Source organism: Sciurus vulgaris, assembly GCF_902686455.1.
Source record: "Sciurus vulgaris genome assembly, chromosome: 5".
NCBI classification, from domain to species: Eukaryota; Metazoa; Chordata; class Mammalia; order Rodentia; family Sciuridae; genus Sciurus; species Sciurus vulgaris.
Window position 1 is genome coordinate 54,827,959 of NC_136465.1, and position 12,991 is coordinate 54,840,949.

Below are 12,991 nucleotides of genomic sequence, written 5' to 3' on the forward strand. Positions count from 1 at the left end.
CTTTTGTGCCCTGGAATTTTTCACACTTTGTTGTGAACACCTTTCTAGGATTTAGAATGAGAATTTTTCTAAAAAGTAAAAAAAAAAGGGTCATTGTGAAAGAGTTCCCTAGTCTTTAGGGAACTTCCCAGATGATTTTAGGACACTAAGTATCTGAAAATTGGTTTTCTTAAAGATGAGTACTCAAAGACCCATTGGAAAATGTCTAAAAACCTCCCCCAGGGGAAGCAAACTCTAGTCAGGGGACTACAGGTCTAAGAGACATTTGTTGACAGGCACAGTCTTACCTGAGAACAAGTATCCAAAGCAGGAGACTGAGTTTCGTATTTCTTCACCTTACAGCCACTCCTGGAAAGAGAAAAAAACACCAACAGGACAGTTTGGAATCACAATGCCAACTTTCAAGGTATGAGATGGAGCAGAGCGCAGTGTGTGCAGATAGAAGCAAAGCATATGGCATCACATGAATCATACACCTGCGCGGTAGAGATGTAGAGACAGCTTTGCTGCCTCTGAATCTTCTCCCAAGAGACAGGGTAAGCAAAGGAGGACAGTTGGGTTCCTTCTCTGAAAAGACCACCTTACTCACTTCTATGTGTTGCCAAGTACCAGTACTCTGACCCCTACCATCTTTAATTATATACCACCAAAATCCTTTTAGATGAGATAGCCTTGCAGCTAGACATTTGGTTCTTCTGGTCTTTACTTGCTTGGCTTTGACGCTTACCAGAAAAATCATCACGCTGGACGAGATTCTTTAAAAATTCTTTATTGCACTAAAAGCCAAGAGAAGCCTCTTAAGACAGCTCCAGCCTATACCTAGGTGCTTACAGAAAAGAACTGTGGTAAACAAGGTATAAAAGTATTTTAACTAATTGTTACCAGTCTTATTAAGGAATAAGATGGAAGACGAACACCATGTACTTACTATACAAAGTCCAGAACTGTGGAAAACAAACTACCTGTTAGTATTAGACTAGTACATAATTTGTGATCACAGGACTAATTCAGATTCTGCTCTATTTCAATGAACTTAAAATTTTCAGTAAAAAATGCCACTTTGACCAATAGAAGAATTATTTACAACTTGCTTTTCTTTGGTGGAAAAAAAATTAAAAACAAGTACATAAAGTAATACAATGGTCTTCTTTCCCTAATGCTCTAAGTGCTACCTGCTGCCACCAAACTTGAAGTGACTCAAGAAAATTTATCAGTAAAATTAATTACCTGCTCCAAGTCAGCAGTCTTTTCTTATTAAAAAATTCAATTATTTACATTAGATAGCAGAGCAGTCTCTCAAACCACTGCTGTGATGATCCTGAGGCCAAGCCAGCTCTTGGTATTTAAAGCGCCACATGACGTGTGCCAAGGCAGGGGGCATAAGCTCTCGCACCTAAGGCGGGTAGGGCATCTCCACTCCTTTAGGTACGTACAATTGCAAGGCTAAGCTGACTCATGAAGTGGGCAAATGAAATGCAAAATAATAATAATCAGAAGATCAAACTCAAAAACAGAAGCCAACATGCTATGGAAAGATAGTCGGGGCAGGGATGGGAGAGGAAACTGCCAACAGTCCCAGGGCCAAACAGAAACAACAGCAAAAGTACTTACAACAGAAAACAGAGAAATTTCACTTGCTCAGTAGTCCTGATGCACCAACAAAATTAGAGACAGGAAAGAGACAGACAGATGTAGAAAAAAATCGTGTGAAGACGAGAATATTTATCTTATTCTGGTAGATGTAAAAGCTGCACAGTTCTTTCTATGAGGTGAGATACAAATTAAAAATGACATCTTCATGAATGTTAGCACTGGTGAGTGAAGGATTAACGACACCTCATCTCTAATGGAGTTAGAGAATGGCATACTGAGAAATGTCAAATACTCAAATTTACAGAAGAGAAATAAACTTCCAAATATGTGTAAATGTTTTAAAAACATATTTCACTACTGGGCACATTTAGTTTTAATTGTCTAGTCATCCAGATAAAAGGTGATACATGAACAAAAGTACAGTTGAAAAGATATTCAGATATCACTACAATAGGGTGGGTATGTATCACTAAGAAGCTTAAGATGATGTCACATAATTTATCTTATTTGGTCAGCAAAATTCCACTGATGTTCTGGTTTCTCCATTTTACAGTGGAATCTAGAAGCTAATTATATATATATATATATATATATATATATATTTTTTTTTTTTTTTTTTTTTTTTTTTTTTTGGTACTGGGGATTAAACCTGGGGTATTTAACCACCGAGCCACATCCCTAGCCCCCTTTTTTTATGTTTTATTTTGAGACAGGGTCTCATTAAGCTGCTTAGGACCTCATTAAATTGCTGAGGTTGGCTCTAAACTCATAATCCTTCTGCCTCAGCCTCCTGAGTTGCTGAGATTGCAGGAGTGCGCTGCCATTCCCAGCTCTTATACATCTTTTTGAATGTCATGCCAAACTATCTACTAGATGCTACCACCAAATGTAATAGTTCAGTCTTTTGTACAAATGAAGGGCTCTGCTAACTAAAATCCTAGCATTATAAAAGCAATCTAGCACTGTTTTCTAGAAGAAAAGAAAATGAGAGTTTTGATTGTGCAAGAATTTTTAAGGCATATATATATGTATGTGTGTATATGTGTGTGTATGTGTGTATATATATACATATAAATATATATATATAAATATATATATAAAGGTATATTAGATTGGGAAGTTCATTTGATGAAAACAGAATAGGAAGAAAATGCTACCAGGTAAGGATGGTAGAACTCAAGAGAGGGTGCTTCCTGGTACTGAACATAAAGCATACAATAGCATTTCCCTTCTTTGGTCCAGATTCAATCTCATTAACATGAGTGCACTGACTACATACACACTTCAGTATGTAACTGAAAAGAAGGCTCCCAAGTGACTCCTTACACACTTAGGTATGCAGAAGCTTCTCATATTTAGAGGAGGAAGTATCAGGGTGGCAACATGCCCAGTACATGCCCCAAGTGCTATCTACACATAGGTACCTAACCAAAAGTGGACTGTGTAGACACCCATCCAAGTTTTTCAACAACCATTTAACTGCTCATACATAATCAGATAACAGATCCAGAGCTACTAATGACATTTCATTCCCCTCAGACATCCTGGAGGGCTGCTGAAGAACTACATTCCTCAACCTCCTTGGTCTTGAAATGGATATCTGTGCTCTTTCAATCTCTGGATATATTTTCCTTTCCAGTATAATTCACCACCTGGTGTGTTTCTTATTAGTCAGAGTAATGCTGAAAAACATTTCTGCAACTTATCGCGTAAGAACTACAATATGGTACTTCTCATACTCCCTTTTCACATTTCATCCTCCATTTTGTTAGTCCTTCTTTAACTTTTAGTGAAATGCCACAGGGTCACACAAGGCTAGACTGTCATCTATTTGATTTAACTACTGTGATAAGGTAATCCCATAACAAAGTTAAACTGAAGCTTGACATGGAATATCACCTGAGGGATCACTCCAGGGACTCCAAAGACGTGCAAAAGTTGATCCAAGTATCCCAGGAGAAAAGAGGAGGGGAGCACACAACAAAGGATTAATTTACTCAGATTTAACTGATAATTTAAAATATTCTTATCAGAAATCTGCCTTTTTGCTAGTGAACCAGAAACCACACATGGAGACAAGAATTCTCAACAACTTTTTGTGGTAGTTTTCCAAAAAACAAAAATAAGTTTCTGCTTTTGCTTTCTATTTAAAAGACTTCCATAAGACCCATTTTGCATGTAACTGACACTAGACAGGTATTTGTAGGCCTGGAATTTTTCCCAGCAAGGATTTCTGAAAACCATCAAACCTCTACCTGATTTAAACCTAAAAAAAGTATGAGGGGAACTTAGCCAAATAAGCTGAGGATTCAGAAATAAGGCAGAAATCTACAAAGGAAATCTCTAGAGTTTCTGATTCCACATAGGAGTTAGGCAATATAGCAAAGATTGCAGCATAAAGTTATAAGCTTTGTGTCTGCCCCACTGCACCTCAAAGATAAATGCAGTTCACCAAAACCAAAAGCAGCTGGCTGCCAAACTCAGAGATACACAGAACACAACACCCAGCACCCACTGTCACTCACGTTATTAAACGCGACTTTGCCTTCTTGGGTGACTCTAAGATGTCATTAACATGATTACCAGTGGTGGAACAAAAGTCACTGTTTGTTAAAGCCGTAGTTGATTTAAAGGGATCCGCGGATTCATCAAAGTTATCTGGGTCAAAGTGGTAGGAGCCCTTAGAGGAGAGGGGTGGGGAGTTCTGTAGAATGGAGTGGCTCCCAAAGGGATTAAAACTGGGGTGATCCCACTGACTAATGTCTAGCTTAGAAGACGGCTGGGAGAGAGGGGTGTCTCTGGCTGTTGGGTCTGCAGGCTGTTCTACACCTACTGGCTTACTGATGCCATCTTTTGGTATCTTGGGAGTCATTCTGTTACCCGGTTTCCTGCCAAGTTTCCTTGGAAGGGCTTTCCTGGCCTCTACATTCTCCACGTCTTCTGTGAAATCAAACTCAAGTTTGAGAGATGAGCTCCTTGACTCCTCCTGTAGCTCAACCCTGGAGTCACTGGTGTCACTACTGAGAGTGCCTGAAGTTTCATTAATGTCAGGGAGAGATTTCTGGCTTCCAGCACCTCTTAGCAAAGAAAGCTGTGTGTTCTTATCCAGTTCATCAGGACCGAATGGTGCCTTGGTGAGAAGTGTGCCCTCCACGACAGCTTCCGTTTCAGAGAATGCTCCCCCAATTATTTTCTTCCTTAGGGAGACAGGTTTGGGCTTTCTCAGCTTGCTTCTGCTGGCCACAGGCTCTGGACAAGAGCTTTCAGCTTTCAGACTGGCCTCTGCAGAAGCATCAAGCATAACCCCCATGCTGCCTTCTGTCATTGCCTTGTCCTGGGTGGCTTCTGGAGCACTGGAGAGCAGAGCCTCACCTGAGACTGCAGTTACACAGTCATGGGCTGCTTCTGTTCCAAGAGATGCTGAGATTTCTGTGAAATTCTTGGTTTCTATTGAAAATGGCCTCACTACTGAAATCTTGCTAATATCATGTTGAGGTTCTTCTTTGACATCCTTGACTGAGTGAGAATCAATGGCCAGCTGTGACTCCTCATTTTCTGAAGATCTAAAACCAGTCTCAGATGAACATTTTCTAACCACTTCTGCTACCAGGTGTTCATCAGTTTCTTGTGATTCTAAAACAAAATAAAAGTCATCTATTAAACATCATTCTGACATTGGTAAATATTCTGTACTACTTGAATTCACACAGACAAATGGCAAGTTCTTCCCTCTTTGCTTTCATTAAGTATCTCTCTTTTAAAGTTCAGCAAAGATGACAGTACTGCCTAAAAAGAAACTACACTCTAAAATAAGTTTTCTTATCCCAAATCATCCATGTGCATTATCCAAGTGATATGAATACAAATTATACCAAGAGGATAGCCATTTAGAAGAAGGCTAAGTAAAAGAAGGGTCTACTGCAATGCCTATTATGTGATGATAACATTTTGTAGGTTAAAACTGGTTTAGAGGAATCTTCAGACACCAATAGCCTGGTTAAAGGGAGGCAGGTCAGCACTGATCACAGGTTCAGCCTGACAGTTCCAGGGTTGTAATTTACACAATAAGCAGAACTGAAACTTAGGGTATTAAAAATACAAGTCCTACCTATTCTACAGAATAGAACTGAATAGACTCTTTCAAAAACAAGTAAACAAAACACCAGCACAGAAACACCCTGGTGGATGTTAAAACCAAAAGAGTCAAATAAAAAAGCGAATTTGGAAAAGTACATTCAGAAATGGCTTTAAAAACAAATAGCCCTTCCATAACTAAGGCACAAACTTTGAAGCAATGTTATTACTTCCTTAGAACTTCTCTCTCTAGGCTAGGTCAGGAATTCTTTAGGTCACTTGTGAAAAATAAGATTTTTCTTAACTTGGGTTTTACTAGAAAAAATGCAGCAAATATTAGAAAGTGTAAATGACGGAATATCTGTAAAGCACAAACTGTTTTTCTGACTCAGATATCTGAAATAATAGAATATCAGAGAAAATTGAGTGAATGGTTTTTATCATAGCTCATGATTTCAAAAGAAAACTCAAGAGATGACCTACAATTTCTATCTCCTAATCCTAATCCAGGATCAAAGAGCTGAGTATCACTGACAACATTTTTAAAAGCATTCACACATCTTTTTCACAATTCCTTTAGGATCATAATAGGGTAATGGTAATGGTAAAAAAAAAAAAAAAAAAAAAAAAAAAGTATTTATTCCACAGAAAAGTTTGGCATATTTTGAAAATGTCCAATTTAAGTTTTGTCATGAAATATGTTTATTATTAATACTGCAATTTTAATAAACCCTTAATGCTTGATATCTGGGATTTGCTTTCACATATTTCAAAAGGAATTTTTTAAGGATGAAGTTAATATGGCAAAATGTTGATAACTGTTATCTAGGGATGGGTATATAACAGGTTTTAACTCTTTTCTGTTGTATAGTCTTGCAGTTTTCATAATAAAGAGTTTAAACTAAGTTGTATTACACATGAAGTTTTTCTGTTTTTGTTTTGGTGCTAGGGATTGAACCCAGGGTACTTTATTACTAAGCTATATCCTCAGTCCCTTTTGTTTTTTATTTTGAAGCAGGGTATCACTAAGTGGCTTAGTTCTTGGTAAGTTGCTGAGGCTGGAATTGAACTTGAGATCCTCCTGCCTCAGCGTCCCAAATTTGTGGAATTATAGGCATGCACCACAAACATGAAGTTTTAATGAGATTTTATTTTATAGTTTATTTATTTATATATTGATTGATTGATTGCAGGGCTGGGGATTGATCCCAGGGCCTCACACATGCTAGGCAAATGCTCTACCACTGAGCTACATTCCAACTTTCAACAACATTTTAAAGCGTACCATTTCACTCAGGTGCTGATTCTATTATTTCTCTCCATATACACAAACTGTTGTGAATATACTACTAATTGTTTACCTGTGTTAAGAGGAAAAGGAAGACAAACGATAATAAAACATATAATCAAAAACCTAAGACTGCAAGTGAGATGGATGAAGGAGGGTGAGTGAGTGGGGGTGGGACACACCTGTAATCCCAGAGGCTCAGGAGGCTGAGACAGGAGGATCACAAGTTCAAGGCTAGCCTCAGCAAGGCCCTAAGCAATTTAGTGAGACCCTGTCTCAAAATAAAAATCAAAAGGGGTTGGGGATGTGGCTCAGTAGTAAAGTGTCCCTGGGTTCAATCCCCAGTACCAAAAAACAAAAACAAAAACAAAAGTAAAACCCAGGACTGCAAATATCCATGTGTGTCACATATGTGCACCAGGTTCAGTTAAGAGACTATTCAGTTTTATGAAACTCCCATTATTGATCACTGAAGCCAAGGATTATTTGAAAATATCTGATGTAATCTTCCTCATTTTTACTTTTAAAAATTTCCTGTGTCTGAGACTGGGGAGATAGCTCAGTTGGTAGAGTGCTTGCCTCCTAAGCACAAGGCCCTGGGTTCAATCCCCAGCATCGCAAAAAAAAAAAAAAAAAATTCCTTTGTCTCAATGACTATGGCCTGTGTATTCCGATTGCAATGCTCTGCTATTCCCAAATAAATATCATTATTTTTTAGAGAATCTTTGTTTGTTATTTAGGTTGACAACAATATTTAGTAAAATGTACTGAAGGTTTGTATGAACCAGTCAATGGACTAAGAGTTCACCGGGATTATTTTACTGAATCTAATGTTAATCAGTATGAATGTTAATCAGTATGAATTATCAGTATTAATTATTTTACTAAATCTAATGTTAATCAGTATGCAAACCAAATTCTGTCCAAACTCCATGGCCTCACCACCAAACCATATATGCATGTTAAAGCATCCCACGGAGATATGTTCTAAGACTCCCAGTGGATGCCTGAAACCACAGACAGTACCAAACCCTACAATTTAATGCTTTTTCCATCTGATCTAAGCACTTATCACGTACTGTAGCTGTAGCTTTTGCAGCTTAAGGTGTAACAGCAAATCTGGCACGAATGTATTTTTCTTTCTTCTTAAGTTCACAGAAGATTCATTTTTACACAAAATATTTTTTTGGGGGGTGGTACCAGGGATTTAACTGAGGGGCACTCAACCACTGAGCCATATCCCCAGCCCTATTTTGTATTTTATTTAGAGACAGGGTCTCACTGAGTTCTTAGGTGCCTTGCCATTGCTGAGGATGGCTCTGAACTCTCGATCTTCCTGCTTTAGCCTCCCGAGTCACTGGGATTATAGGCAGGTGCCACAGCATCCAGCTTTACCACAGATCTTAGCAACCTCAGCATACAATTTTCTTTCTTTCCTTATTAAGCAGAGAACTTTCACCATTTCACTTAAAGGGAGCACTTTAGGCTTCCCTGTGGCATAGCCAATTACCAGCATCTCTACTCTTATGCTTTGGGGCCGAATAACAAGGGTAAACCTGAACACAAGCACTACAAGTCTGATAACCCAGACTGGAACTAAGTGATAATAAAGAGATGATCTGTCAGAGCAGCCGAAGTGGGATGACTCAAAACTTCATCACACTATGCAGAATGGCATACAATTTAAAACTTATGAGTTACTTATTTCTGGAATTTTCCATTTAATATTTTTGTTCCATGGTTGACCACAGTAGGTGAAACTGTGGCAAGTGGAGACCACTGTAGTCTCCTATAGTCTTCCCGATCACATGATATCTGGTATTGTGAATTCAGTTCAACTGAGTTCAGTTTTGAATTCTTCATCTTAAAAAAAATCATGAACAAATATGAAGGTCCACAGATAAATGTTAAATCAAGATGGCTGTGTCTGTAAACAACTAATATGTTTAGCCCAGAAAACAAGGAACATTAATAGAGTCTGTGAATATTTTAAGGCTTGCTTGAAGTAAAAGGGATTAGAATTATTGTCACATCAAAGACAAAATAAGGATTATGTGGACAACTGTTAATATAACAAAAGAGAAAACTAACAGAACTAACCAAAAATATAATGGCTGCAAAGAGAAGCCAGCACCCTATCCCTCAGAAATGATAAAGAATGGTTTTTACACAAGGCCAATTCAGTGCCCCTAAGGTTTTTTTTTTTTTTTTTCTAAGTTTATGCTTCTGAATCCCTTCTGGAAATGAATGAAGAGTCATGACTCAATCACAGAGAATGTTTGGATTAGGGGTCAGAGGATCTGAGCAGTAGTACTGGTTTTGTTGTTAACCAACCTGGGGACTTTTTCAAGTCACTTTAGCAAACTGGGCCTCAGTTTCCTCACTGAAAAAAAAGAAAAGTTTGAGCTAAAAAGATCCTGAGAGGTCCCTTTATACAGTCTCAAGATTCTAAATATTTAAAAGATTTATAATAATTAAATGGTGAAACTCTATATTATAATCTATAAACATGGATTCACTGGGTAATTTAACAAATGTGTGTGTGTGTGTGTGTGTGTGTGTGTGTGTGTGTGTATGAGAGAGAGAGAGAGAGAGAGAGAGAATTGGGATCTATGCTAGGCAATGGCAATACAATAGCAGGCAAAACAGATGAGGTCTCCCTTCTTATGGGGAAGACATTGATTAAATGACACTGAATTAGCAGGGCATGGTGGCACATACCTATAATCCTAGTGACATGGGAAGTTAAGGCAGAAGAACACAAGTTCAAAGTCAGTTTTAGCAATTAAGCATCCTATCTCAAAATAAGAATTTTAAAAAGGGATGGGGGTATAGCTCGGTGGCAACATCCTAGAACCAAGGAGGAAAAAATAATGAATGAAGTGGGAGAGAAAAGAGGCTGGAAAAAATAGAAAGGCATCATGCTTGCAGAGTCCTACAGGCCTTGTCAAGAATCTGGCTTTATCCTAAGAACAACAAAAAGCCACAAAGGGTTTTAAGCAGCAGGGAATACAGTCAGATTTATGTTTTAAACAGTTCACTCCAGTTGTAGTATGGGAAAGGACTGGAAAAGGGTCAAAATGAAGTAAAACTGTTATTTTGGAGTCTTCAATGAGGGTGATACTAATAAAACAAAAAATATATTTGAGAGAGTAAAAAATAAGGTGTTAAGATTGGTAAGTTATATGTGGAACTGAGGTAAAGGAATTTTATCAAAGATGATTTGTAAGTTTTTAGCTTTTGAAACTAGATGAGGATAGCACCAGTCAATGAGATTCAGGAAACACTAGCAAAAGAGGCTGGGGCTATTGCAGTAGGGCCATGAGTTTGTTCCTGGACTTGTTGAGAGTTATTTTAGGACTTTGCAGTAGAGTTGTTGAGGAGGTAGCAAGCTCAAAGAGGAGATCTGGGCTGTGAATCATTTGATACAATTAAAGACAAAGATGTAGATATGATTACTATAAAAGTCAAACTGAATCCAACATGAGTTGGATTATGAGTGAGCTCCATTCCACAAGTTTACCTTTGAGTCTTACCATATTTTAAACCCAAATTTGTATAATATGAATTGATATTTTTTAAAGTTCACCTAAAAAAGATGAACAACCTAAAATAAAACCCAAATTTTAACCATCTTCTTAAATTAAAAGAATAACATTATTGAAAATGGCATCATACTTACATATGAAAAAGTGTGAACATTTTAGAGATGTACACTGAAACATTTATGACAGGTTATCTGGAATTTGCTTTAAAAATACTTAAGCAACATGCTAGGTATGGTGGCACATGCTTATAATCCCAGTTACTAAGAAGGCAGGGGATTACAAATTCAAGGCCAGCCTCAGCAATTTAGCAAGGTCCTGTATCAAAATATAATAAAAACAGGCCAGATGTTGTGGCACATGTCTGTAATACCAGTGGCTGGGGGCTGAGGCAGGGGATTGCAAATTCTAGGCCAACCTCAGCAATTTAGCAAGGCCCTAAACAACTTAGGGAGACCCTGACTCAAAATAAAAAATAAAAATGACTGGGGATGTGGTTCAGGGGTTAAGCACCCCCGGGTTTAATCCCTGATACCAACCAACCAAGATACAAAAAAACAACAAAATAAAAAAAGGCTGCTGAAGTAGCTCAGTGGTAAAGTGCCCCTGCGTTCAATCCCTAGTACTACGATTAAAAACAACAACAAAAACAAACCCCAAGCCTTAAGCAACAACAACAAAAAAAGGGTGGGGTGGGGCTGTAGTACAGCAAAATCTTGATCACTGCAGGGGGGAAAAAGTAGTGAGCTTTTTAAGTTTCTCTCTCCCTTTAACCTCTCCCTATCATGATCCCTAAACATTGACCACCATTCTCCCTCACAGGATCTCTGAGCCTTAATAATCAAGACCTCTGTGTTCTTTCCCTTTAGGCTTAAGAAAACTCAAGAGTAAAGGGCAACCTCGAAGTAAGGAAAGTAGTGATCTCAGATCTCTCTTTTTTCCTTCCTCCTAGATTCTATTATTCATTCACTTCTTGGGGTTCTTTTTCTCTTGTTATCCAAATGCTTTGACCATCAATTCCATACCTCCCAAAGAAGGAAGTCTATGAGAATCACCTTCTACTCAACTCTCTCCTAGCCTTTTATTTCTGCCCTAATCTCCATGAGAAAAAGGGCAAAGTCTTTGGGGCCTCCAGTCTCTCCTTTGAGATCCTCCTTCCTCTCTTACCCATCTCCTGCTTTTACTAAACTAACAACCTGAAACTCTAGAAAGGGAGGACCCAGGGACAGAGAAGGCAGTCTGAGAACTGGGGAGGAAGGAAGAACAAAAAAGAGGAGACATCTCAGTGTAAGGCAAAAGTTGGAACCCAGCCCTGCCCCCGTACCTGTCCTTGGACACCTGTGGCTCTACTGGTTAAGGAAGGCCCTTCCTGCCATTTCTAAACTCCCACCTGCCTTCCTCAATCTACAGCCAAGAGGATAGTATCAGATATGGAAACAGACCAAAGGGCTTTGTGTCAAACAGCCTCAGCACCACACTCTGCTCTTACTGTTATCTGTGTTCTCATATCCAGCAGTCAAGTGGCTGGGAATTGAGATTTATGCAATGTTTGGGTGGGTGTCACGGAAGCTGTATCTGCTACACCATAAAACACGCTGCCCTGCCATGGAGGAATGAGGAAGGAAAACAGACACCCCTCATCTGGCTTCAGTCCCCAGCCTGAGGAGACAGCCGGGGAACTCTGCCAAAAAGACACCCGGCCCTGTCATTTCTTGACCGGGTCAGAGCAGATGCCCAGTTCTACATGTAAGAGACCCCACCTCAGTCCAGTGTCTTGTCACCAAAAAAGAAAGTACTAAAAGTACAGAGGGAGTGGGTAGGAGAGGATTGCTCATTTAATTAAACTAGTTTGGGGAGCTGTGAGAACATAAATTAACCACACAACTTAGAAAGGAATGTTTGGGTAAGATTTTATTTGACTTTACAGTGTCAATCAGCGAGCGTCCTGGAACCAGTTGATCCATACACCTAGCTCTGCCCTAGAACAGAACCTAAACTTCTTGAATCACATGACAAGTAACTTTTTAAAAAAAAATTTTTAGTTGTAGCCACCTACAATGCCTTTATTTTGTTTATTTATTTTTTGTGGTGCTGAAGATCAAAACTAGAGCCTCACACATGCTAGGCAAGCCCTCCACCACTGAGCCACAACCCCAGCTCCAATAAGAAACTTTTAATAAAGAATAAAACACACAAATTCTCAGGAGGCTCCAGTTCCCCCATCTTCTACAATTCTCAGTTCTAGCCATAGCTGTCAGTCCTTACTTTTCATCTGAAAGCAGTTATGTAACTAACCTACCTCTGTACATGCCTTCCCCTTTTCACAAAAATCATGTAGTTCCTAAAAGTCTACTTCCAGGGAGCTTTCCAGCATCCTTCCCAGAATGCATTTGATGAGTTTGATTCTGACAAGCTCAGCACTGCCTGGAGGCTTGGTGAACACAGTCAGTTAGAGATTAGGTCTGGAGACAGAGTCAGAGCAAACGGAGGA

At 38.9% G+C, this 12,991-nt stretch overlaps 1 protein-coding gene across 12 annotated transcripts in view; it reads right to left on the bottom strand.

Annotated features, from left to right (window-relative positions):
• The window catches only part of TACC1 (transforming acidic coiled-coil containing protein 1), a 113,056-nt gene that overhangs the window by 24,605 nt on the left and 75,460 nt on the right, over window positions 1-12,991 (bottom strand). For 9 of the 12 annotated variants that reach the window (XM_079142152.1, XM_079142147.1, XM_079142141.1 and 6 more), the window contains 2 exons: window positions 4,119-5,226; window positions 288-348 (listed from right to left, as the gene is read on the bottom strand). In XM_079142152.1, coding sequence (XP_078998278.1) covers window positions 288-348; window positions 4,119-4,918 — 861 coding nt within the window. In that variant the 5' untranslated portion in view covers window positions 4,919-5,226. The remainder of the gene's footprint in view (window positions 1-287; window positions 349-4,118; window positions 5,227-12,991) is intronic. The other 3 variants (XM_079142142.1, XM_079142143.1, XM_079142144.1) reach the window with 1 other exon arrangement.